This window comes from Malus domestica, chromosome 16 (assembly GCF_042453785.1).
Source record: "Malus domestica chromosome 16, GDT2T_hap1".
Lineage (NCBI taxonomy): Eukaryota > Viridiplantae > Streptophyta > Magnoliopsida > Rosales > Rosaceae > Malus > Malus domestica.
In genome coordinates this window covers 19382995-19406584 of record NC_091676.1, presented here as the reverse complement: position 1 = coordinate 19406584, position 23590 = coordinate 19382995, and the positions used below count along the sequence as shown (strand labels likewise).

Here is a 23590-nt window from a genome sequence, read left to right as displayed (position 1 = left end):
TACTGCAAAATGAGTTAGCAGTTAGGTTGAAAGGTGCCTTTGTGGGGCCTTTGGTGTAAGCCTCGAGGCTCGTGCAATCAAAGTTAACAGAGATCTGAGCGTGCTAATGTTATCTTTGTATAACAGATTGTTGAATAGAAGTGAATTAAGTCGATTACTTGCACCCCAAGTTACTTAAACTTCTTGTTTATCAAAGGATTGTCGCATATGGGTTAAGTTTGCATTAAGTTCTTTTTCTTGCCTTGTAAACAAGGACTTTTAGTTCATAATCTTGTATATCCAAAACGAAGGGAGTTCAAGGCCTTTTCAACCACTTCCTCAATCACAGCTTATTAACTTAACCAGATTAGAATACAAATGAAACTCTTAAGTAGAAAATAGTTGGAAATGACTTATATACATGAAGGAAAGTATGTTAAATGATAGATCTACTAAAAAAAAATACAAAAAAAAAAAAAGAGATTAGGGAAAGATTTTACCTTGTTGGGCAATGTTGAACTTCTTGCAACCACTTCTCTTTGTGTCTAAAAGTGATGAAAAGTAAATAGGTTTTACACGAGCGACTCGATACTACAACACTAAGGGAAGGTAGCAGAGCTTTTACACTAGACAAAAGATGACTTGTCTTGGGGAAGCTATAGCTAAAAGGATTGAACCTGGACAAGTTTCAACTTTCTGGGTACGAATTGGCTTAACAGAAGCGTTTGTATATCTTTGATTGGTTGGTTGAGTGTGTTTGTCTCTGGTGTCCCTTTCTCATTTTATAGACAATTTGGCCTGATTATCTTGGCTTTGCTTCTGGTTATGGCTTTTAGAGGGCAATGTGTCATCATCTATTTACTTGTCATGCCATTAGAAAGTACTTTTTGGCTGGTGGTGAGTTGGTCTCTATCATCCATCACATTTCAATCATAGGCAAAATAGCTGAAATGGCTTCAATTTGCTTCACGTCTACCGACTGGGCTTTGGGCAAGCTTCCATTTGCTTTGGTGTCCTTGGGCCTCATTATCATAAAGCCCAATATTAAATATTAACCCAAACATCTGGTAAGTTCTCTTTTGTTGTTGTTGTTGTTGTTGTTTCCTTTTCATTCAATTCTAATATTGATCCCAAAAGAATTGAGACAGAGGAGACGACCCATGTTCGTTTTGTATTTGTTCACAAGGAATTTAGGGTTTTGCATTGACATAAAGAATATGTTACATGTAACATATTAAAAATAATATGTACCAAGTGCATTTTGTCTTGGAGACAATGTATGAAGATTTTCTTTATGTTTTCATTGCGACAAAAATTTAACTCTATTATTGCACGCAAGTGTACAGTTAGTAACGTGCTAAATTCTCCCAGAAAGTAGAAAGCCAAAATAATATGATCAACTTTTGACAGATGCCCTTCATCACTGCCGTCAAGTTTTCGTTCATAGACATCTTTTTCCACATAATTAGTAAACAATCTAAATCCAAATCAGAAGTCACGTAGTGCCAGCTACAAGCCTATGTGTTTGAAAAGGACAGAGGATATATACATACATACATAAATATACAGATTGCTTAAGCGGTGGGATCCCCATTTTTTCAAAAAAATGGGGAGCCTTCTCCTGACCATTGGATGAAATGGGTGGTTGAGATTAAATAGCTGATATAATCTTTCGTTTTCCTTTGTGTTTTCTGGTTCCCGCCTCTTCCTTGCGATTTGCGACACAGACGCACATCATCTCCCATAAACAGAGCTTCACACCAGCCAAATCACAGGCCATCGTGAATAACCTTTGAGATTTCAGAGATTTATGGTATGGGTCTCCTCCTCTTTCACTATTTTAGATGACTAATTTCGAATTTAGGTTGAACAATTAGGGTTTTTTCTGGTTCTCTCCTTTCGCTTGCGACATAAACGCTTAAGCTATCTCCCACGAACAGAGCTTGGTGCCAGCCAAATCACATGCCATCGCCTCTAACCTTTGAGATTTCAGGTATGAGTCTCTTCCTCATTCACGATTTTAGGTGATTAATTTGGAATTTGGGTTGAATAATTGGGGTTTATATTTTTCAAATTCTAAACGCAAAAACCTATTGCGTTTTGATTCGGGATGGTTCTAGTTTCAAATGGGTCCATAAATTTGGTGGTTTTCCTTCGGGTTTTAGGGTAAAGACCAGCTCTTCCCGGATGCAAAAGTGACAATTGGTCCTTGGATAGAAAATGGGTTCTATTATGACTTTGATATGGAGCCTTTGACGGACAAAGAGTTGAAGAGAATCAAGGAGATGGTAAGTGGAATTTATGTATAAGTTATCATGTTTGTATCAAAGTTTTGGAACCATGAAACTATTGAAAACTATTCATGAGCATTTCTTTTATGATTTGTAGGATTGCATCATTGGTAGAAACTTACCACTCATAAGAGAAGAAGTTTCAAGAGATGAAGCTCACAAAAGAATAACTGCTATAAAAGAATCATACAAATTGGAAAATTTGGATAGTATTAAAGAAGATCCTATTACCATATATCATATTGGTAAGGGTTTCACTATTTTCAGGCTTAATATAGTATGGAAGGTGATGATTTAATGTGCAGGAACTGTGCGTAAATGATATTTTTATTAGCTACACAAGTGAAATGTACAGTGTTTGTGTCGAGTCTTAAGATGGAAATTTAAAGGAATACAAAAAAGAGGGCGGGGGTGTGCTCAGGGAAAACAATGTTGTTGGTGCTCTTTAAAAATGAGTTATTAACAGAAAATCTATCGAACTTGAGTCTATTGCTTGTGCCTGCTGAAGAGGAGATGAAAAGAAACTGATGCTGCAAAGGATCTATGGCACTGCATGGGAGAGTGAAGATTAATTGAAGGAATTTATTCATTTCAAAGAGGAAGCCAAACGTCAAGATCATAGGAGCCTTAGTCAAGTTCCTGACCTATTTTCTATACAGGTACTCAGAATTGCCCTGAATCTCTTTCTGCTGTTTACGTATATTTATCAGTTAACAATCCCATTATTTGTAATTATGAGGATTCTTGCATTTAACATTTTCATTGTTGAATTTTCACAGAATGATGCTGGTGGGGGTTTAGTGTTCTCGCATCCAAGGGGTGCTATTGTGAGGCATGTAATGGAAGATTTGTGGAAAAAGATCCACATAGAATGTGGTTACGATATGTTGTATACTCCACATGTTGCAAAGGTGAACCTTTGGTAGATAAGTGGTCATCTGGATCACTACAAGGAGAATATGTATGATCAAATGAATGTTGAGGATAAACTTTATCAGCTTTCGACCGATGAACTGCCCCTATCATATCTTGGTTTACAAAAGGAAGCCTTACTCATATCATGAATTTCCTATTCGAGTTGTTGAGTAGATGAGCAGCAACCAACAAGCAGAGTTTGAAAAGGAAGTTGCAAAACTCAAGCTTTAGCAATTATTAGCAAGCAGCAATATGAAAAAGAAGTTGCAGATGTCTTCCATGTTGACTCCAAAGTTATTTATCGGCATTTTGTAATGTGTTATTGTTTTTCACTGTATATGAGAAGCATTACAAAAGAATTGGATTGATATTCATGAAATAAAAAAAGGCATTCGATGTCTTCCATGTTGCCTCCAAAGTTGGTATGCTATTGTTCTTTATCATTGAAATATAAATTTCTAAATAAAGTCATACAAAATATGTGAATTCTTTCAAGTTCATGGCCAATTCCTCTAAATATTGTTGGAATAATTTACCACCCCTTTCAAGTATGGGTTTGTCGACAAATATCTCCACATTAGAAACCGTAACCAAAGATTTTGCATATTTAGTCCATCTCTTCAAAATGTATTCATTTGGTAATATCTGAAATTGACGTATTTTATGCAAATATGCCAAAAATGGCTGCATGGGATTCTTGAACTATCAATTTGTTTGTAGTTACATGATGTAAAATCCCTAGATTTTTCATACAAAATTTCACGAACTCTACGCTTTTCATCATCAATGGGCAAAACTTTAAACATTCTGCAAGTATCATTTTTGCTTGTAAGCTCAATATTATAGCTGTGACTTTCCCACAATTGCTCTTGAAAATCACGGTAAGAGCTACGTGTATAAATATTGGCCATTTGAGCATCCATCTTAATAGGGCATTTGAGTTTTGGCCTCTCGTTCAAATCAATATGATCTGCGTTCAACTCCGAATGGCGTTGGTGTAACAATGCCCTATTATATTTAACCATAAACTCGATGAAGGAGTTGTTCTTGGAAACATATTTCTTTAGAAATGAATGTCCACTCTTAGCTCTCTGACTAGTTGAGCAATTTGCAGAAAAAACATGATTCACATAGGTTGGAACCCAAGTAGATCGAATCCTATATATCGATTGCAACCAGCCATTACCAAATAATCCATTTTTTGAAACAATGGCCATCCATTTCACATCAAACTCATCTCTAGTCTTTGACTCCCAAATACATGCTTTGAAATCTAAATAATGATCTCTGTATTTCATCGCAAGAAGCTTGCTCGAGAACTTATCCAAAATATGCCACATACAGAATTTGTGAAACGTGTTTGGAAAACAGTAAAGAATGGCTTTTGTCATTGCCGGATCTTAATCAGTAATAATCATTTTTGCAGCATCACCTGGCATGGCATTAAAAAATTCTATAAATAACCAAACGAATGAATCTATCGTCTCATCACTTAGAAAGGCACCAACAAAAATGATTGTTTGACCATGATTATTTACACCTATAAACGGGGCAAATATCATACTATATGATTGGTGTTGTATGTAGTGTAAAAAATGACCAAATCACCATAAAACTTGTATGCTTGCCTAGAACTTGCATCGGCAAAAAAACATTGAGTAATCTTGTGTTCTTCATCTGCTTGAATCTTGAATGTGAATTCAAAATTTCTTTCTTGCTCTAGTAAAAAATGATCATGCAATATATTTCCATCATGCCCCTTCATTTTGTTTCACACCTTTCTTTGATAGTTATATAAATCTCCCTGTGTACAACCAACCTTTTCAATTCCACCTACCTGTAATCCAAGAATGTCAAATTGTTTATGTGGAGGTATGTTTGCCATGTTTAGCTGATCAACTAATATTTTATGACACTTGGTAACCTTGCGATGAGACTTTAGCAAATGGCGTCTTTGTGGGGATGTCATTTGATGATTATGACCCTCGTCAAATATAGTGATTGCATACCCACCAAGTTTAGATATCACAACTATCAATCTTGCTTTACAACCCTCTTTGGTTAATCCACGATGCTTTTGTTCGTCACCAATCCATTCTTTTGTATTACTTCCCTCTTTGTTGCACATAAACTCTTTTCTCGTGATCTCACCATCCTTATTTTTCTTACTTGAATGCATTCAGACACTAAACCCAGCCTCCCTTGCATAGTTGTTGTAAAATTCAAGCATTTCGTATAATGTTTCGAAACGTTGACCTATGGTAGGCTTGAACTCATCTATTACTTGAGGATTGAAAAAACAAATACCAACTACAATTTCTGATTGATTTTCCATTGGAACTTGCATTTCATTAGCTTCCATAACTTGAACAGGCATTTCATCAGTTCCCGTAACTTCAATAGTCATCTCATTAGCTTCCATAGCTTCCATAACTTGAATAGGCATTTCATTAGTTCTTGTAACTTCAATAGCCATCTCATTAGCTTCGATAACTTGAACACGAACATTAGCACAATCAAACATCCACACCAAAAAGAATAATAAAAAGCATCAACAAAACTTGAAATAAGTAAGTGCAATAGTATGATCGACTAACTCACTTGTGACCAAAACACAGCTGCTTCTCTTCTGGGAAGCTCTCCAAGGATATCTTTCAAACCTTATAGAATGAAAAACCAATGTTCAAGCAACAGAAGCAAAATGTCTCATTCGCCTCCCCTTTTACATGCTTAATGTTATCAAACTCTAGAGTCAAAAACAGTTTTGCATACTTGCTACTTGTCTTTCAACCTTATAAGCTGAGCGAATCACGCTTTGGATTTGTTTCCCTGTTTGTCTGCAAATAGAAATTTGGACATCCTGAATCAGAACGCAATAGCTTTTTGTGTTTAGAATTTGAAAAATATAAACCCCAATTGTTCAACCCAAATTCAAAATTAATCATCTAAAATAGTGAATGAAGAGGAGACCCATACCTAAAATCTCTGAAATCTCCAAGGTTATTCGCGATGGCCTGTGATTTGGCTGCGGCGAAGCTCTGTTCGTGGGAGATGATGTGTGTTTGTGTCACAAATTGCAAGGAAGAGGCAAAAACTAGAAAAGAAAAAGGAAAAAGAAAGATTATATTATCTATTTAATCTCAACCACCCATTTCATCCAATGGTCAAGAGAAGGCTCCCCATTTTTTTGAAAAAATGGGGATCCCTCCCCTTAAGCAATCTGTTACATGTGTGTGTAGAGAGAGAGAGAGAGAGAGAGGGCATAGGATATATACATACATACATAAATATAGGGGTGTGCTATCCACACACCTCTTTTTACTTCTCACACACCTCTTATTAGTTTATATCCGTTGATCTTCTTTAATTCATTCGATCTGACGACCGAAAACCAAAAAAAGTGTGGGAGAAGTAAAAAGGGGTGTGTGGATATCACACCCTTAAATATGTGTGTGTGTGTGTGTGTGGAGAGAGAGAGAGAGAGAGAGAGAGAGAGAGAGAGAGAGAAAACCTTTAAAAGAAGGGATTCCTATTTTTTTATTTTATAAAAATGGTGATTAGTTGTGGGGTCTACATGATATCGAACTTTAACGATCTAAACCGTCTATTTTTCATGCTGCACCTCATAAATTATCCTTGCAAAATATTAGCCAAATCAAAAAAAATATATAAGACATCTAATTGGGTTAAACAAAATTAACGAATATTTTGTTATAAAAGAAACAATGAAAATTTTATCTTGATAATCAAATAGCCAAATAGATAAGTTTGAGATGGGTATTAAACTGGATATGCAGAAAGCCTATGATCGCGTGGAATGGGACTTCCTTGATGCTATTATGGCTAGGATGGGATTTTGCAGTGACTGGAGGCATCTAATTATGAGGTGTGTGTCTTCGGTGCAGTTTGCTGTCCTCCTTAATGGACAACCCGGCAAGCAATTTACTCCTTCTAGGGGTCTCCGGCAGGGGGATCCTCTTTCCCTATATCTGTTCCTGATGGTTGGAGAGGTCCTTTCTTCTCTACTACAAGAGGTGGTGGATTCGCAAATGTTGGACGGAGTGAAGATTGGAGCATCGGGGCCTGTCATTTCTCATATGTTTTTCGCGGATGATACTCTTCTTTTTCTAAAGGCCGATGCTAAAAATTGTCGGAACCTGGTGGACATTCTTGGGAGGTACTGTGAGGCTTCTGGTCAGCAAGTTAATTTGCAAAAATTGAGTGTCTACTTTGGGGCGAATATTCCCATGCTAGTTTCCAATGAGTTGGTTACTGTTCTTGGCATTCCTGCGGTTGCTAATCCTGGCACTTATTTAGGCGTTCCAGCTATTTGGGGGCGGTCCAAAAAACGTGGTCTTGCCTATATTAAAGGCAAAATTCTGGGTAAGTTGCAAGGTTGGAAACAGTGTACTTTATCCCGAGCTGGGAAAGAAGTCTTGATCAAGGCTATGGTTCAAGCTATCCCTGCCTACCCGATGCACATTTTTAAATTTCCCGCAATTGTCTGTCAGGAGTTGGATGCTTTGGTGGCTGGTTTCTGGTGGGGTAGTCTTGGGGACAGGAGGAAGACACATTGGGTTTCTAAGGCTGTTCTTGGTCTTCCGAAGATGATGGGAGGTTTGGGTTTTCGGAATTTCGGTGAATTTAATGACGCTTTGTTGGCTAAGCAGTGTTGGCGGTTGATCACTGAACCGAATTCCCTTTGGGCCCGAGTTCTTAAGGCTCGTTATTTTCCGTACTGTTCATTTTGGGATGCCAAAAAAGGTGGGAGGGCTTCCTGGGCTTGGAGTAGTATTCTGGTTGGTAGAGAGGTTTTATGGAATGGTTCTCATTGGCAAATCATGAGTGGTGCGGATGTGCGTGTTTGGGTGGACCGCTGGCTCCCATCTTTACCTGTGGGGCATCCGGTACCGCTTGGGGAGGTTGCGGTTACTCCTAGCTTGCGGGTTCAGTCTCTTATTCGACCGGAGACTCATTCGTGGGATATTAGTTTTTTGCAGGAGTTTCTATCGGATGTGGAGCAACATGCTATCAGTATTACCCCCTTGGTGATCTTTGTCGGAAAGATCGTCTAGTTTGGGATGTGAGTAAGAATGGGCGGTATTCAGTTCGATCGGGCTACCACTGGCTGCAGTCTAGGTCTGTTGGGTTCCGGGATCAACGCCAGCTTGGTGCTCGCTTAGTTCCGAGGCAGTTATGGCGCATGGTATGGAATTTGAGAGGGCCTCATAAACTCCGTCATTTCTTTTGGTTATCCTTGCATCAGGCCCTGCCCACTAGAGCGGTGCTCTTCCGTCGGCGATCATCCCCTTCCCCAGTGTGTCCCATTTGTCTTTGCTAGGATGAATCTATGGAGCATTTATTTCTCCTGTGTCCGTGGGTAGTAGCTATTTGGTTTGGTGGTGCTCTTAACTATCGGGTGGCTAGGGAGGGTATTACTTCGTGGGCGAGTTGGTTGCAGGCTGTGTTCACTCTTTCTCTGGGGTATTCGGCTGAAATGAAATGGGTTCAATCATATGTTGCTTTCACTTGTTGGAGTATTTGGAAAGCTCGATGCAACTTTGTTTTCAATCAAGTCCCCATTAATCCTATGTCCGTCTTGCGGGAAGTTGCCTTTGCTGTCGGGTCTTACTGGGAGGCAGGGGGTTTTTTGCAGATTGGGAGACTGGTGGTTCCAGCTAGGCAGATTTTGGTTCCTCGGTGGATCCCTCCAACATCTCCTTTCATTAAAATCAATGTAGATGCTAGCTGGTCTAAGGTGTCTAAATCGGGTTTTGCTGGGGTGGTCCTGCATACGGAGGGGGGGAGTTTTGTGGCGGCTGCGAGGTATGCTATCTTGTCCCCCAATGTTGCTGCGGCTGAAGCTTGTGTGTTATTGCGTGGCTGTGAATTGGGTTGTTGCTCAGTCATTTTGGAGACTGATTCTCGTGAATCCATTTCTTGTCTTTCTGGCGATTTGGATTCTGGCAGTTGGGAGGCTTTTCCTATCTTGGCACGGGTCAAGCAGTTGAGTGAAGCTTTCCAGTTCTATCGCTGGTCTTGGGTTCCAAGATCAGCCAATTCTTCGGCGAACTATCTTGCATCGGTTGGCTGCCCGGAGATGTGTGATCGGGTTTGGGTTGATAGACCCCCATCTTCGTTGGTGCACGTTTTGAATAAGGATGGTCTTCCTTGTCCGCCTTGAGTTGTGGTTGCGGTGGTTGGGGAGACACTCAACCTGGTTGTAGTGTCTGCTTGTTTGTATCCCCTTCCATCGTCTTTTATCTTTGTGCCTGTTTGGTGTTCACCATTCGTTGGCTCTCCTGCTGTTTTGGCTTCGGCCTTGGTTTTATTTCCAAAAAAAAAAAAAAAATCAAATAGCCAAATAGTTTTGGATTGATTGAATTTGTGTAAGGATGATCTATGAATCGAGACTTACAAAATCAACAGTTTGGATTGTTGAAGTTCGATGTAGAGTAGACCCCACACCTAATCCGTATTTTTTCCAAAAAATGGAGATCCATTTGCATAAAGGGCCTTATATATATTGTGTGGGAAAAAAAATGATAAGCGTACGCTCTTTCCTTTTCTTACAAATCCCTGTTAAATTATGTCAGTTATTTTTGTTTCATATATTTCGTCTGATAATCATAAATTTAAAAATGTACGTGAAAATCATCTCCTATATTTTTGTGTTTCATTTTACGTAGCACATAATTTCCTCCTTTTTGCAAATAGGTTAAATTAATAAAGATTGTATTGGTAAACACGACATAATGATAGGATCATAGGAAATGAATAATGAGTTCACTGAGTGTGAGTATGCATGGAGAAGTTCCATCTCACCCTAAATTTGTTTCATAATTTTTTAAGTAATTTTTAATTTGGACTAATCAAAATTATGAAAAAAGAAATGGACTAATAAAAAATTACGACAAAAGAAGTGTCGAACTCGACTGCATAAGGAAAAAACATATCATAAGGCTATGAAGGTAAAAGACTCTCACATCGGTGAAAGAAAGATAAAACCTTGTAAAAGTTTATAAGAGGTTTGATTACTTCTTATATTGCTAACTGATTTTATGGTAGGACCTTAACTTTCTTCATGGTATCAGGTTCGGTTGACTCACGTGTGAAGCCCAACGGCCACACATGTTCCACGCTACCCAATAAGTGTTGTTCACGTGTTTGACTTGAAAATTCGCCATATGTGAAACGATGTATGAGAATGTGAAAGTAAAAGAGTCTCACGTCGGTGAAAGAATAAACTTTGTAAGGGCTTATAAGAGGTTGAACTACTCCTCAATTGCCAATTAATTTTATGATGGAATCTCAACTTTCTTCGAATATGTTATAGCAAATGTGATTATGTCTGCCTTTCTACACTTGTTAATTAAGGCCAAGTAGCTCAGCTGTGCCAATCTAAAAGATTACTAGAGGAGCAGGTAATACTAATACCTAAATCTCAATTAAATTGTAGCTAAACACCAAACTTGCAAGCTAAAAAGTAGATATATTCATAAATCATCACCAAAGAACTGGACCCACTACCATTCATGCCCTACTTTTTAACCAATTTCTCCATTAATATAAGCCAATTTCTCCATTAATATAAGCTTTTGTTCTTAAATTCTCCAGGTCTCCACCAAAATTAGAGGATCCAACATATTAGGGAAATTTGACAGTTGAGCTCATTGGAATCTATCTAGAAGATGCACATGCAAATTGCAAGCCAGTTTGCCAACCATTTGATGAAGGCTTTTTAGCCAAATTTATCAATAAAATTGCACATCAATAAGATTTTTCCGTTAAAATTCCATCAATAATTTTATTTTACAAATATGTAAAATATGAATACTTGAATATGAAGTCAGAGAACCTACTGGGCGGTGGTGGTAATGGGTTAGTTGCTTCTTTCTCTGGCTCAAAAGAAATTTCAAGTCAAAATCGCCTCCCTTATTGTTCCTTAAGGTTCTGTTTGGTACGTGGGACGGAATGGAACGGAGTGGGACGAGACGTTCCGTCCCACGTTTGGTGCGCTAAAACGGGTGGAATGCGCTATATTCCACGGGCCGAATTTTGTGTGAATTTTCGTTCCATCTTACCCTCTGGAATGACTCGTTCCACATCTGTGGAACACAAAATTATAACCTCTCTGTCTCCTTCTTCTTCCTCTTTGTTTCCATCTGATGGGCATCTTTGTTCCCTCTCCGTTCCGTCCCGTCCCGTCTGCATACCAAACGATATCTAATAATTCAATATGAAACCTAGAAAATGTAAACTTGCTCAAATCATTAGTGTTTGACTTGGATTCATTTTATTGTATGAAAAATGCTACATAAATATTTTGCATTATATTAGTGTACCATCTAACGTGACAAGTAACATCTAACATGACAAGTAACATGTACATGCCACGTTACTTAGAATTTGTTTGTTTGACCAATAATAGACAAATAAACTATTAGCCAAACATTATCTTTCTTTTCAAGGTTAAAGGAGATTCTAAATTCAAAGGATGATATGGGAGATCAAAATTTTTAAATTTAATTTGCAAACTAAATGATGTGATTGTAGATGATTGAATTATTAATTAAGTGCTGGTTAACGTACTTGTTTCTTATTGGTGACACGTCATTTGATTTGTCATTTAATTTAAAAAATTTAGTATCTCTAACATTACTTAAATTCAAATGTCCACACAAAATTGATTTACAAAATAAAAAAAAAAACTTTCAATTAAATGCTAAAATTGACCACGATGCATAGACTTGATATTACTTGATTTAAAACTAGACATAAAAAATGTAAATGACCCCTTACCACATTTGTGGAAAGAAGTTAAGCACTTGCATGACGGTGTGAGTTCGAACCTCATTGATGACTAATTTAATATTTAATCTAACAAAACCATTCGCTTCAAAAAAAAAAAAAAAAGGGCATAAAAAAAAAGCTGTGCAGAGAGGTAAAAGAAGATTTGTTTTTTTACCAAATGATACTATAGAGAGGGGTGATCTTGATTTCATAATAAGTTAGTAATAATATGATTCAAATTTGTTTTTACCTAGAATCGAATATAAAACTTCTAACACACAAGTAAAATGAATATTACTAAACTACTAGTAAGCGACAATTAGAGATGGTTTTGAATATCTAAGTAAATTTTCCAGAATAAAACGGAAGGTACAAACAAATTCAAAACCCAAAAAACTGCAGAAAGTCAGAGTCAGATCCACCTTGAAATGCTTTGAAAATTTCCACCACTTCAAAAACCTACCAATTGCAATTCTGCAACAAAAACAATAAGCGTCTCCCAAACGCTGCCTTCAACAAACCACTGCTTCATTTGATTCCCTCACTCTCATTTCCCTCCAATCAATTGCTCCGCACGCCCAAAACACTCCAACTCCTCTCTGCTTTCCTTCCTCTCTTCCAGCTTTCGCCGCTAAAATCTGACCTTGCAATCACCGCCATAGCCCGCAAGCTCAAAAGGGTACCCAGATTTCACGCATGAAAGCGGGTTTCTCCCGGAGTTGTGGCCCGACCCAGTTGCTTTGAGCTCCGGATCTTCGCAGCAATGGTTGCAGAGCCTTGGATTATGAAGATGGGTAACCAGGTAAGCTCCAATCTCAAGCACGCTCTTCTTCTGCATCCTTCGAAGAAATCATCAGTCCCCAAATCCCAACCCGCCGCCGCCGCCGCCAAAACTCAGAAGCAGACCGTCGGCATTCTCTCCTTCGAGGTCGCCAATGTCATGTCCAAGACGGTCCACCTCCACAAGTCCCTCACCGACTCCGAGATCTCGAAGCTCAAAAACGAGATCTTGAAGTCCGAGGGAGTGCTCAACCTGGTCTCCGCCGACGAGGCCTATCTTCTCGAGCTCGCCATGGCGGAGAAACTGGAGGAGCTGAACGGGGTCGCTGCCGTCGTGGGGAGGCTCGGGAAGCGGTGCGTCGAGCCGGCTCTGCAGGGGTTCGAGCATGTCTATGCCGACCTCGTTAATGGGGTTATCGATGTGAAGGAGTTGGGGTTTTTGGTAAAAGACATGGAGGGCATGGTGAGAAAAATGGAGAGGTATGTGAGTGCAACTTCGAATTTGTACAGCGAAATGGAGGTTTTGAATGAGTTGGAACAAGCCACCAAGAAGTTTCAGAACAATCAGCACGAGGAGAGCAAAATGGCTTTTGAGCAGAAGCTCGTTTGTCAGAAGCAGGATGTCAAGCATCTCAAGGATGTCTCTCTTTGGAACCAAACGTATGATAAAGTTGTGGAATTGCTGGCCAGGACGGTCTGTACGATTTTCGCCACAATTCAGGCTGTTTTTGGAGACTCTGTTTTGTGCAAGGACCGTGTTGGGATGATTGGTGGAGCTTCACCTCCTCCGGTGTCCGGTCAGACTGATGTGAGGAGGGTTTCTCAGGTGGCTTCTGAGCCATTGAAGATGGTTGCTAGTAGGAAAAATGGGTTGCATTCGGGTCCAGTTGAGAAAGCCGTGGTGTTGAAAAAGGGGTCATCCTTTAAGCCTCAGTTTGATTCGAGGAGAGGAGAATTGGCAGCGTTTCGAACTGAGGATTTGAATTTTCTGTGTGGAGCAAGCCCCGGGAGGATTTTCATGGACTGCCTAAGAGTGAGCGGTACAGTTGATGACGATTATGATGATTATGGTGGTGCTGGTAATTATGATGACAGGAGTAGCCAAATTTCGGGCTGCAGTGTTGTAAATGGTGGTTTGAAGAGAGAGTATCCGTACCATTCAGGTTGTTTTAATCGAGCACAAATGAATGTTCAACTTATATCCAAGTGTAGCGGCGCGAATGGTGGTGCACGGTTTGGTCCCAAGAGTAAGTTAATGGTTTATACTCCTCCTTCTACTGTGGGGGGCTCTGCTCTAGCTTTACATTACGCAAATGTCATAATTGTTATAGAGAAGTTGCTTCGATATCCTTATCTAGTAGGCGAGGAAGCGAGGGACGATTTGTATCATATGTTACCAACGAGTTTAAGGATGGGTCTGAGGACTAATCTCAAGTCCTATGCCAAGAATATGGCCATATATGATGCGCCTCTTGCGCATGATTGGAAGGAGACCCTTGACGGGATTTTGAGGTGGCTCGCCCCATTGGCGCACAACATGATCAGATGGCAGAGTGAGCGAAATTTTGAGCAAACACAGATTTTTACGCGGACAAATGTTCTTCTGCTTCAGACATTGTATTTTGCTGATCGAGAGAAGACGGAGGCAGCTATTTGTAAGCTACTTGTTGGGTTGAACTATATATGCCGTTACGAGCATCAGCAAAATGCATTACTGGATTGTGCAAGTAGTTTTGATTTTGAAGACTGCATGGAGTGGCAAATGCAATGCGGAGCTTCATGTGTTGATTGACTACGTTATTGGTTTTGAAATCGTGAAGATGGTGGCGGTGATAAGGAATTCATCTTGGTTCCAATCACTTGATAAACACAATAGATGATAGTTCAACAGGATGTGAATATATCAACTTTTCGCAATTCACACTGAAGACTTTGTCTGCTCAAGACTTGATTGTTGTATTTTGTGCAAGGTATGGGAAGCTTTGACTTGTGAAGTACATAATTCTAATTATTTATGAATAGAATTAGTGTCTTTTGTTGTAGAATTGTACATATATTTGTGTAAAGTTAGTAGTTCCTCTTTGATATGGAAGTCTCTATGCACTTTTCCTGCAAGTTATTGTGTTATTCTGGCTAATTTTAATCTCTCAATCACTAAGGGTTCACTCATGCACTCTCTCGTCACGATTGTTAGTAGTCATGGCCTCTAAACTGATATTTTTGTGCCAAGAATTACCCGCAGACGCACAATGTTTCCTTGTAGAATATATTTGTCATGTTCCCACTCAGTTATGCTAGATTATGTGCTATGTGGCAAAAGATGAACGATAGCAAATAAAAGCTTTACGATAGTAAGGAACTTCCTGTGAATCCAAAATGTTGCTTCTGCAGACCTCTGTGTGCGTGTGTGAGAGAGTGGACGGCGAGAGCAAGTCCTATAGGAAAACTTGTGATGATGTCGTTGGGTCTGAAGCACTCCTAAGTTTAAGGTTCAAGTTTCTTTTGTACACTGGCTAAAGATTTTATGGACATGATGAGGATGCAAACACATAAACTGTAGTGTTTGAGGGGATCGTCCATATGCCATCTTAGATTCTCGTTTAAGGAAGATATCATTTCATGTTGGCTGATGCAATGCTCTCTTTGTAGTTGTCTGGTTTTATAGTTATACAGCTAACATTTGTAAGGAGTTAAGATTTCTTGGTATCTGTTGTTTTCGAGCAATGGATTGAACTCATGTTAAATTACTGGGAGTAGGGATTGTCCCATACAGATCCAGGATGTCGTGCCGCTACAGGTTCCAGTAATCTTTTTAGTGTTTTTCCTGCGTTGAAGATTTGATTGTCTGCGTTTTGTTTCAATTACCAACTTCCTCAGTGCTTTCTAATACATATTATTCCTTCCTTGATCCATGATTTCTCTCCTTCCTAGTAAACACAAACGTTTAAATTTTGAGCATGGTCACTACATTTCTAAATATTGAACATTAACAGTACTTCGAATTTTTACTGTTGTGTTTGACATAATTAAACTGGCAGTTTATTGACCTGGATCCTTATATGCAGATGAGCTTTGCATATAAGGAAAACTAATGAAAAGGGCTTGAAAATTTTGAGTTTTAACGATAAGGACAAAATAAAGGGTAAAGTGAATAGTACCATGATTGACTTTTTAGTGTAAAAATGTGATTTTTCGTTAAAGTGAACAGTACCGGGTGCTTTTTGTTAAAGTTCCCTTGCATATATGCATTAAAGATTTAGTATTGGTTTGGTACTAAGTGCTTTTATAAAAAGTGGGTATAAAAAAAAGCTGAGTTCAAAAAGGTGTTTGGTAAACACTTAAAAACAGTTTATTTTCACAGTTTTGGGTGAAAAAAAGCTGAAAACGTGAAGTAGCAGAAATGAGCTTATTCTTACAGCACAACAGAAACAATTTTTTTTTTTTTCAAATCACAGCAATACAAACAAATGGTAAAATTTGTAACAGTTTTACTTTCATCTCTTTCATATCCTTTTTTGGAGTGTTAAATGGGTAAATAAAACTAGGTATCTGTGATGAGATTGGGCTGGATTATTTGAATTAATAACCAGAAAAACAAAGTAAATTAGAAAAGGTTTAAAATTGGGAAGGATTGTGTCAGGGTCGAATAATCAATGTGTATTTACAGCTCCATCCACCGAATAAGGATAATTTCTGAATCCTCTTTGTGAAGATTCCAAAAATCTATAATTATGTATGTTCATCGTATTACCATACGGTCATAAATTATTTTAAATTTTTTTATTTAAAATTGAATACAAATAGTATTTGACGAAAACTAACCACATAATGTACAATAAACGAATATAATTAATAAATTTTGGAAATCTTCACAAAGAGAATCAAGAGAGTATCCAGTTCCCATCCAACTAGGGTTCGCTTGCTGGGCAGGCAGGATCATGTGGCATTAAACTGGTGGTAGGATGTTGTAGGAGGTAGAAGAGGGCATTGACTGTCCTATTGAAAGAGCCTTTAATAATATTAATGGGGTTTCACTTCTTACATCATATTATATCTGACAGTTACAATAATAATTGGATTTGACAATTGGACAAGGATTGTCTGCCCTTCTATTTTCGGTGCCCTCCTATATCTTCCTGTTTATGTGATCACGGTTAAGCCACGTCAACATTTTATATTACTATTCATTTTTGTTTTATTATCTCTATAAAAAAAACAATATAAATATTGACGTGGTTTAACCGTGACTACACAAAATAGGAGGGCACGAGAAGTGGGAGGGCAGACAATCCTTGTCCCTGACAATTTCTTACATGATTGTTAACATGACAGGATAATAACGGATTTTGAGTCAACATGATAACTAATCGAGTCATTATTGGGTCACCTATAAAGAGTCCATTATTAATGAGTATGCACGTGGTAACATGTTTCAAGCCCTTGAGAAAAAAGTTAGTTTCATAATTTTTTTATGGGCTAAGCCTCATATTGGATTATCCATAATAATTTAGTTTAAATTCGCATTTGACGAGAAAGAAATCTAGGACCTCTTTCACTTATAGGTGAAGAAAAAAACTATTTTGGTCGTAATACTAAGTAGCAGTATGATAATTTTAAACTACTAAAAAACATGTTCTAATTACTACAATAGCCATAGTTCTTAATCTCCAAAGCACAATAAAAAATTCATAACAATTCATTTACAAGTGTGAAAAAAATATGCAAACGCTCGTGATCGTATTTTGTAAGCTTTGACGATGGGTGCATCGTCATTTAAATTTTTAGAACACTACAAATCCTCATGAATAGTGTTTTTAGGAGGAGTTCAAAATAAATAAAAATTCATAATAATTAATGTATAAGTTGAAAAATGCGAAAGAATACATAAACGCTTGTGACTGCATTCTTTATTCTTAGATAAAGATTACATTGTCGTTTAGATTATTACAACCCTTCAAACTCTCATAAATAGTTTTGTTGTTTGAGTGCAAGATTAATAAAAGTTCATAATAATGAAGTAGAAGTGTGCCGTCTAAAAGAGGGGTTTTGGCTATTTTAACCGAATATTTAGCAAAACTCACAAAAACAGTCCAACGGACTGGTTGTTCTTATTCTAACGAAAAACTTAGTATTGTGAACAGTTCCTCGCTAAATCTAGTGAAGAGGAGAGAGTAAGTAGTGGCTAGCAAAGCTTAAAATACAACATTTGATCCCTCTCTCTTAACATCGTATCAGCGGTGGCGGCGGTGAATTTGCTGCTGCAATGATTCTGAGGAAGATTAAGAGGGAGAATGAGAACAAAGGAAAGGGAAGATGAAAAAAGAGTTATGGGTAATGAATAGGACCTATTGAAGACTTTCTTCAATCGAATCCATGCTTTCCAGATCAAAGATCGAACCCTAATCAGAGCCAAAGAAGGTTTTGTGTATTTAAAACTTGTACGTATTATTTAATAGGAGGAGATTGGGGAGAGAAATCATGAGGGATGAGGGAAGGCAGATGAACAAAAGAGTTGGTGAAGAGAAAATGGTAGTTGGAGAGAGAGAGAGAGAGAGAGAGAGGAAGATGAGGAAAATGGTGGCTCTGCCCCAAAAATAAGGAATTAGGCCCAAAAAATAAGGAAACAACTTGGCTATTCAATGAATGAAGAGTTATTGTTCATTTCACCTTGTGATCTATTCATAGAACTTCAGATTTATGATTGAGATTATTAATATTATAAATAATTCTTTAAAGGTTATTTTTACAAATAATCATTTAAATATGAGATCATTTAATTATCAAATTGTATAAAAAAGGTGGTGTTATCCGCACACTCATTGTTACCATCCAAAACGACCAAACACCCCTCAATTTCGGTCATCAAATCAAATGAATTGAAGAGGATAAAAAAACAAAAATTAACAAGGAATGTGTGGGCAGTAAAAAAAAGGTGTGTGAATAGTTACATACTAAAAAAATATGGACAGATTCAGTAAAAATATTATGAACCGTTTATCTATTCGCTACAGTTGGATGACTAAATGGCCACGAAATAAATTGAGGAAGAACTCCTCGTTAATCTGAGCCAAGTTCCTCTCCATCAAATAAAAGAAGGGCGGGGGGAATGAATAATTATGAGGGATGGATTGTTAAATAATAACTTATTTAGTATTTATTAAATTAACTAGCAGTGTTGGAGATGAACATGTTAAATTGGCTGGCTATAATAACTTATGAGCAATTGGCTAACTATAATAGCTTATGAGCAATTGGCTAGCAAAAATTTAACTAGTAGCGTTAGAGATGCTTAGGAGTCGGGTCTTTTCTGTTTTTATCAAGGTTCTAAAAAATGCTAGGCGCTAGTCGGGCAGCGGGCTAGCGCATAGCGCCTAGGCGCCTAGGCAGATTTAGGTAAATTTCTTGTATATCTTATAAATAAGTGCATATTGACACTTACAAAAAATTATACTTGTATAAAATTCATGGAAAAGATAATAAAAGAATGATAAAATGCAAAAAGAGTATCCAACAAGTCCAAAATTTAAAAACACATTGAGCATATATGCCATATAACCATAGTGAGGAGTCTTGTAAGATGACACATGTACAACAAGTTCACAATTTAAAACAACATAAAATAGAAATAGGAGGAAAATAAGGAAATTTAGTAATGTAAGATACTTATCTTTAGTAATGTATAATTTGAGGACTTTTTTTTTTTGTTAATTTTGTAACATTTACTTACCCCATATATATTAATCATAGTTGGACTTTGTTTTTAATTGGAAAAACAATTGGACCAGGTTTCCCTCATTAAAAATATATTTATTTTAGTCCTAAAAAACCACACATGTGGCAAAGTCAAACAAAAATTTCTCTTCCTACATAAATTTTCACTCTTCTCGTGAGCCCATGACACAAAAATCCAAAACAATTCTCTCTCCTCTCTCTCGCTCCCTCTCTTTTTCCAGAAATCTCTAGCAAGCAGCCATAGTTTCCGATACAAGTGCAGATGCCAAATGCGAGGTGCGAGATGTGATGTAGGTGTTGGAAACTTGGAGTTGCAGATGCTACGAGAGTTTAAGGCGAGAGAGTTGTAGTCTTGTAGAGCCTTCAGTGGTGGCGAGAGTTGCAGAGCACCTTGTGCGACGACAAGAATTTCAGACCGCCTAGAGCGCCGCCTAGCGCCATCTAGATTGCCTAGAGCGCCGCCTAGCGCCATCTAGATTGCCTAGAGCGCCTAGCGGGTGCCTAAGTCCCCACCAATTTTTTAAACGATTTTTCCCAAATCGTAGCAGGCTTCCACCGCCGAACGCCTAGGCGGCCGCCTTGAGCATTTTTTAGAACACTGGTTTTTATTATAGATTTTGGACAAAAAGCACGTGGATAATTTTAGGAATGTGTCTTAAAGGAAGCCTTTAAGGGAAGAGAACCCTATTTTTTTTTAAAAAGGGGATTAGTTGTGGGGTCCACAATACATCAAACTTTAACGATCCGAACCGTATGTTTTTCAAGTTACACCTCATAGATCATCATTGCAAAATATTAGTAAAATCGAAAATATTTTAAGACATCTAATTGGGTTAAAAAAAATTAACGAATACTTTGTACATAAGAAACAATGAAATTTTGTCTTGATAATTAAATAGGCAAATAGTTTCAGATTGAATTGAATTCTTGCAAGGATGATTTATGAATCGAGACTTACAAAATAGACTGTTTAAAGTTCGATGTGGAGTGGACCCATGCCTAATCCCCATTTTTTTGATAAAAATGAGGATTCCTTTGCATAAAGGGCCTGGTGTCTTAAATATATTGTTCTAAGTGTTAGGGTACTTTGTTAAAAAATAAGTGTTAGGATACTTGTGGATGCAAATTTCTTCCTTATTGTTCTTGGACAAAATTGCACCTACAAAACAAATAACACCTTAGGTCAAGGCCAAGAGCCTCATGCGCCCACAATGAATGGAGGGGGCAGGTTTGGGGGGAGTGGGGCTTTGGCCGAAGAACCTCCAATGCAAAAGTTAGAATTTTGAGGGAAAAGTGTTTGGAGAATTTAGAGAATTTAGCAAGAGAATTGGAATTGAGTTTTGGAGAGAATGATAGGGTTTATATAGGGGAGTGCCCGGCCACTTGGATGGTTTTGTGGTCTAGGTTCATGATTTGTGTTTAATTGGCTAATTAATTGAATAATTAATCAATTAATTTAGCTAATTAATATAATAAAAAAGTAATGATTTAGAGGTTACCTTGTGGAGAAGATATGATGAGGGATGGATGAAATAGAATATAAATAAATACCTATTTGGGCACTTTTGACTTGATTGGAGGATGATTGTCCACTGCTCGCACGTAGGAATCCCGGTGTGCCTCAAGGGTAATTTCATCCTTTCACCCAAAAGTCCACGTGTCGTCTCTTGATTATTTTTTGCTCCACAAATGCCCCAACACCTGTTGGGCTGCTCGTAGAAAAGGGCAACATGTGTAGAGAGTTTCTTGCTTTAGGAAACTTAGGCTTGTTTCCTATCTTGATGTAGATTCCCTCTTCAATAGGACATTAGATCCTTCTAGGAAAGGGAAATAAACTTCTCTTAAAGCCTATTTAAGTCCATCTTAAGTGGGTTATTAAATCAACTTTGGAGAGCGATTTATTCTACCCTACAAGAGAGAGAGCTAGAGGATATTTGTTCCCCTCCCCTAGCAATCTTCTACACTTTCCCGTGCAAATGACCGTCTTTCGTTGTTTCTTCGTCTTCTCCGCACTGCACTGAGGTAAGAAAAATTTAATGTTCCTTGTCTTTTTCTTGGATAGTGCTGTCGTGGAGCAATCGTTGGGGTGGTGCGGCACATCGGGTGGCATGGGCCAGGAGTCGGCTCGGCATGGGCCGAAGAGGTGTTGTGGCAAGGACCACTGCTTGGGCTACTCGGCTTGGCTAGAGCCAATGGCAGTTTGTGCGGTTGGGGCCATGGATTGAGGCACTAGGGTGTAGTGCTAGGCGAGCCGCATGACTCATCTCCTTTGGGCTTTTAGACCTGATGCCGGTTAGGCCGGTGATTGAGAGAAATGAGAAGGTTGTGGGCTTCATAGGCTATTGGAATGCTAGGCATGCCGGCCTCCTACCTGCTGGTTGGAGAGAAAAAAATAAGGGAAAAGTCAGTATGGGTTGAGCTCCCCTGCTAAGTACTGTGAATGACGTTGGTTGCTTAGTCCTGTTTGCTAGGAGAAATGTGGGCTGCTCCCAAGATATGAGGTAAAGAGGATCAAGGCAAATGCATTGGCTTGTCTGATCGCTGTCGTGGAGCCTACTATGAATAAAGGTGGAAAGAAGAGATCTTCCCCGCTTGCTCAAGATATCTAGTTGAGAAAAAACTGAAGACTTCTTTCGCTGCTCGTGAGGGTTCACCTGCTGCTGAGAGGCTTGTGATTGACATGACTTCTTCTAATGGGAAGAAAAATGAGGCTACTAGATCTGAGCCTATGGCATCTGCCATGTCAAGAATGGCTAGTATGATTACTGATAGGATTGCTCTACGTAGAGGTCCTGTCGTGCCTCTAGTGCCAAAGTTTGTACCAAGAAGTCTGTTAGGAGCTAAGTCCGGTTCACCTTTGGAGAGGTTTACTATTATGAATAGCAATAAGGTGGACTCTGTTGTTAAAGTGGCACCAAGGCCCATTCCCCTTGCTGTTGAGACTAATTCGCTTGTTGGAAAGAATGAGACTGCTTGTGTGGGCAACTATGAGAAATCCAATAAACTTGCTTCTGAGGAGGCTGCTGAGATCTGCATGCTTTTGAAACTGAATTTACTTGAAGACATGTACGCCTGTGCTAAGTTTGCCAATGACGTTAAAAAGGTTGTTTGCCTAAGTTCTTTTGCGAAGCATATGGCCGAGTATAGGAAGACTAATCTACTTGCAATGATTCAGAAGATGGCTATTCTGGCAGCCGAGTCTATGCTCCTTGACCAAGAGGATACCAAGGCTGCCAAGGAGGTGGCAAAGGTTGTGGCAGCTGAAGCTTATTCTTCTGCCGATAAGATCAAGAGGTTGGAATCTAAGTTCGTCGTTTTGAAGGGGTTTAATATCTCTGTCCTCACTTCTCTGTAGCTTGAAACCGCTCACCAAGAGATTGTTGACTTGAAGACTAGGCTTGACTTAATCCAAGTTAAGTATGAAAGTGCACAGAAGGATATCAGATGTTACATACCTTAGATTCAAGATCTTGAGCGTGCCGTTTTTTAGCTTCATTCCACTGTTTATGCAAGGGATGAAGAGTTGACTGCTGCTTATAATCGAGTGATCCACTTCATGAAAGTCGTTGATAGGCTTGAACCCAAGTGTTGGAACTCCAAAGTGCGTTAAAGATCAACGAAAGTTTAAAAAAAGAAGTGGATGAACTGTAGCATATCCGTGTTGGTCTGCTCGAGGAGAACAAGTAGCTGAAATGTGAGAAAGCTGGGCTTAAGGTTTCGCTTGTTCAGAGTCATGCTGATTTTTACAAGCTAGGTTATGTATGTCATCTATTTGGTAGACCTTCTGACTTCAAGTTTTCTTGGAAGACTTCGAAACCTTTTCTATTTCTTTGGAAAGCTTGCTTGCATTTGCTTTTGAGGCTTAAATTGGTGAAGTAGTTGGAGAGGTTGATGCCCAAGCGGGGGCAGTTGGGGGTGAAGCGCCGAATGATGCCGCTGTTGGAAGCGTTATGGCTGCTGAAGGTGTGGCGGCCAAGTAGTCATGGGATGTCCAAGCTACTGAAGGGTAGTCTTCTAGGTAGCCTTTAGGATTTGGTGTAGGTTCTTCCACGCTTGGCATATGTGAAAACAAATAATTTTATCAAAGTCTTATGTATGAA

General features: G+C 38.6%; 2 protein-coding genes and 2 long non-coding RNA genes across 4 annotated transcripts; 3 read left to right on the top strand and 1 right to left on the bottom strand.

Annotated features, from left to right (window-relative positions):
• The first annotated feature begins 1598 nt into the window (after nt 1-1598).
• LOC139192865 (uncharacterized) lies at nt 1599-3603 on the top strand. Its single transcript, XR_011577356.1, has 4 exons — nt 1599-1972; nt 2145-2267; nt 2368-2929; nt 3050-3603. It is a non-coding gene; the product is annotated as an uncharacterized lncRNA (long non-coding RNA).
• A 4932-nt stretch (nt 3604-8535) lies between these two features.
• Nucleotides 8536-9369, top strand: LOC139193040 (uncharacterized). The gene has a single exon (XM_070815999.1). It carries the CDS (start codon nt 8536-8538, stop codon nt 9367-9369), a length of 834 nt encoding a protein of 277 aa, XP_070672100.1.
• A 2988-nt stretch (nt 9370-12357) lies between these two features.
• Nucleotides 12358-14873, top strand: LOC103425736 (protein PSK SIMULATOR 3-like). Its single transcript, XM_008363832.4, has one exon. It carries the CDS (start codon nt 12742-12744, stop codon nt 14548-14550), a length of 1809 nt encoding a protein of 602 aa, XP_008362054.3. The 5' UTR covers nt 12358-12741; the 3' UTR covers nt 14551-14873.
• A 2929-nt stretch (nt 14874-17802) lies between these two features.
• LOC139192829 (uncharacterized) lies at nt 17803-18242 on the bottom strand. Its single transcript, XR_011577261.1, has 2 exons — nt 18104-18242; nt 17803-18027 (listed from the first exon to the last, which is right to left on the bottom strand). It is a non-coding gene; the product is annotated as an uncharacterized lncRNA (long non-coding RNA).
• Nucleotides 18243-23590: the final 5348 nt, after the last annotated feature.

Excerpts from the sequence above, each read along its gene's own strand:
- LOC139193040 (XM_070815999.1), top strand. The coding sequence starts at position 8,536 with ATGGAGCATTTATTTCTCCTGTGTCCGTGGGTAGTAGCTATTTGGTTT.
- LOC103425736 (XM_008363832.4), top strand. The coding sequence starts at position 12,742 with ATGGTTGCAGAGCCTTGGATTATGAAGATGGGTAACCAGGTAAGCTCC.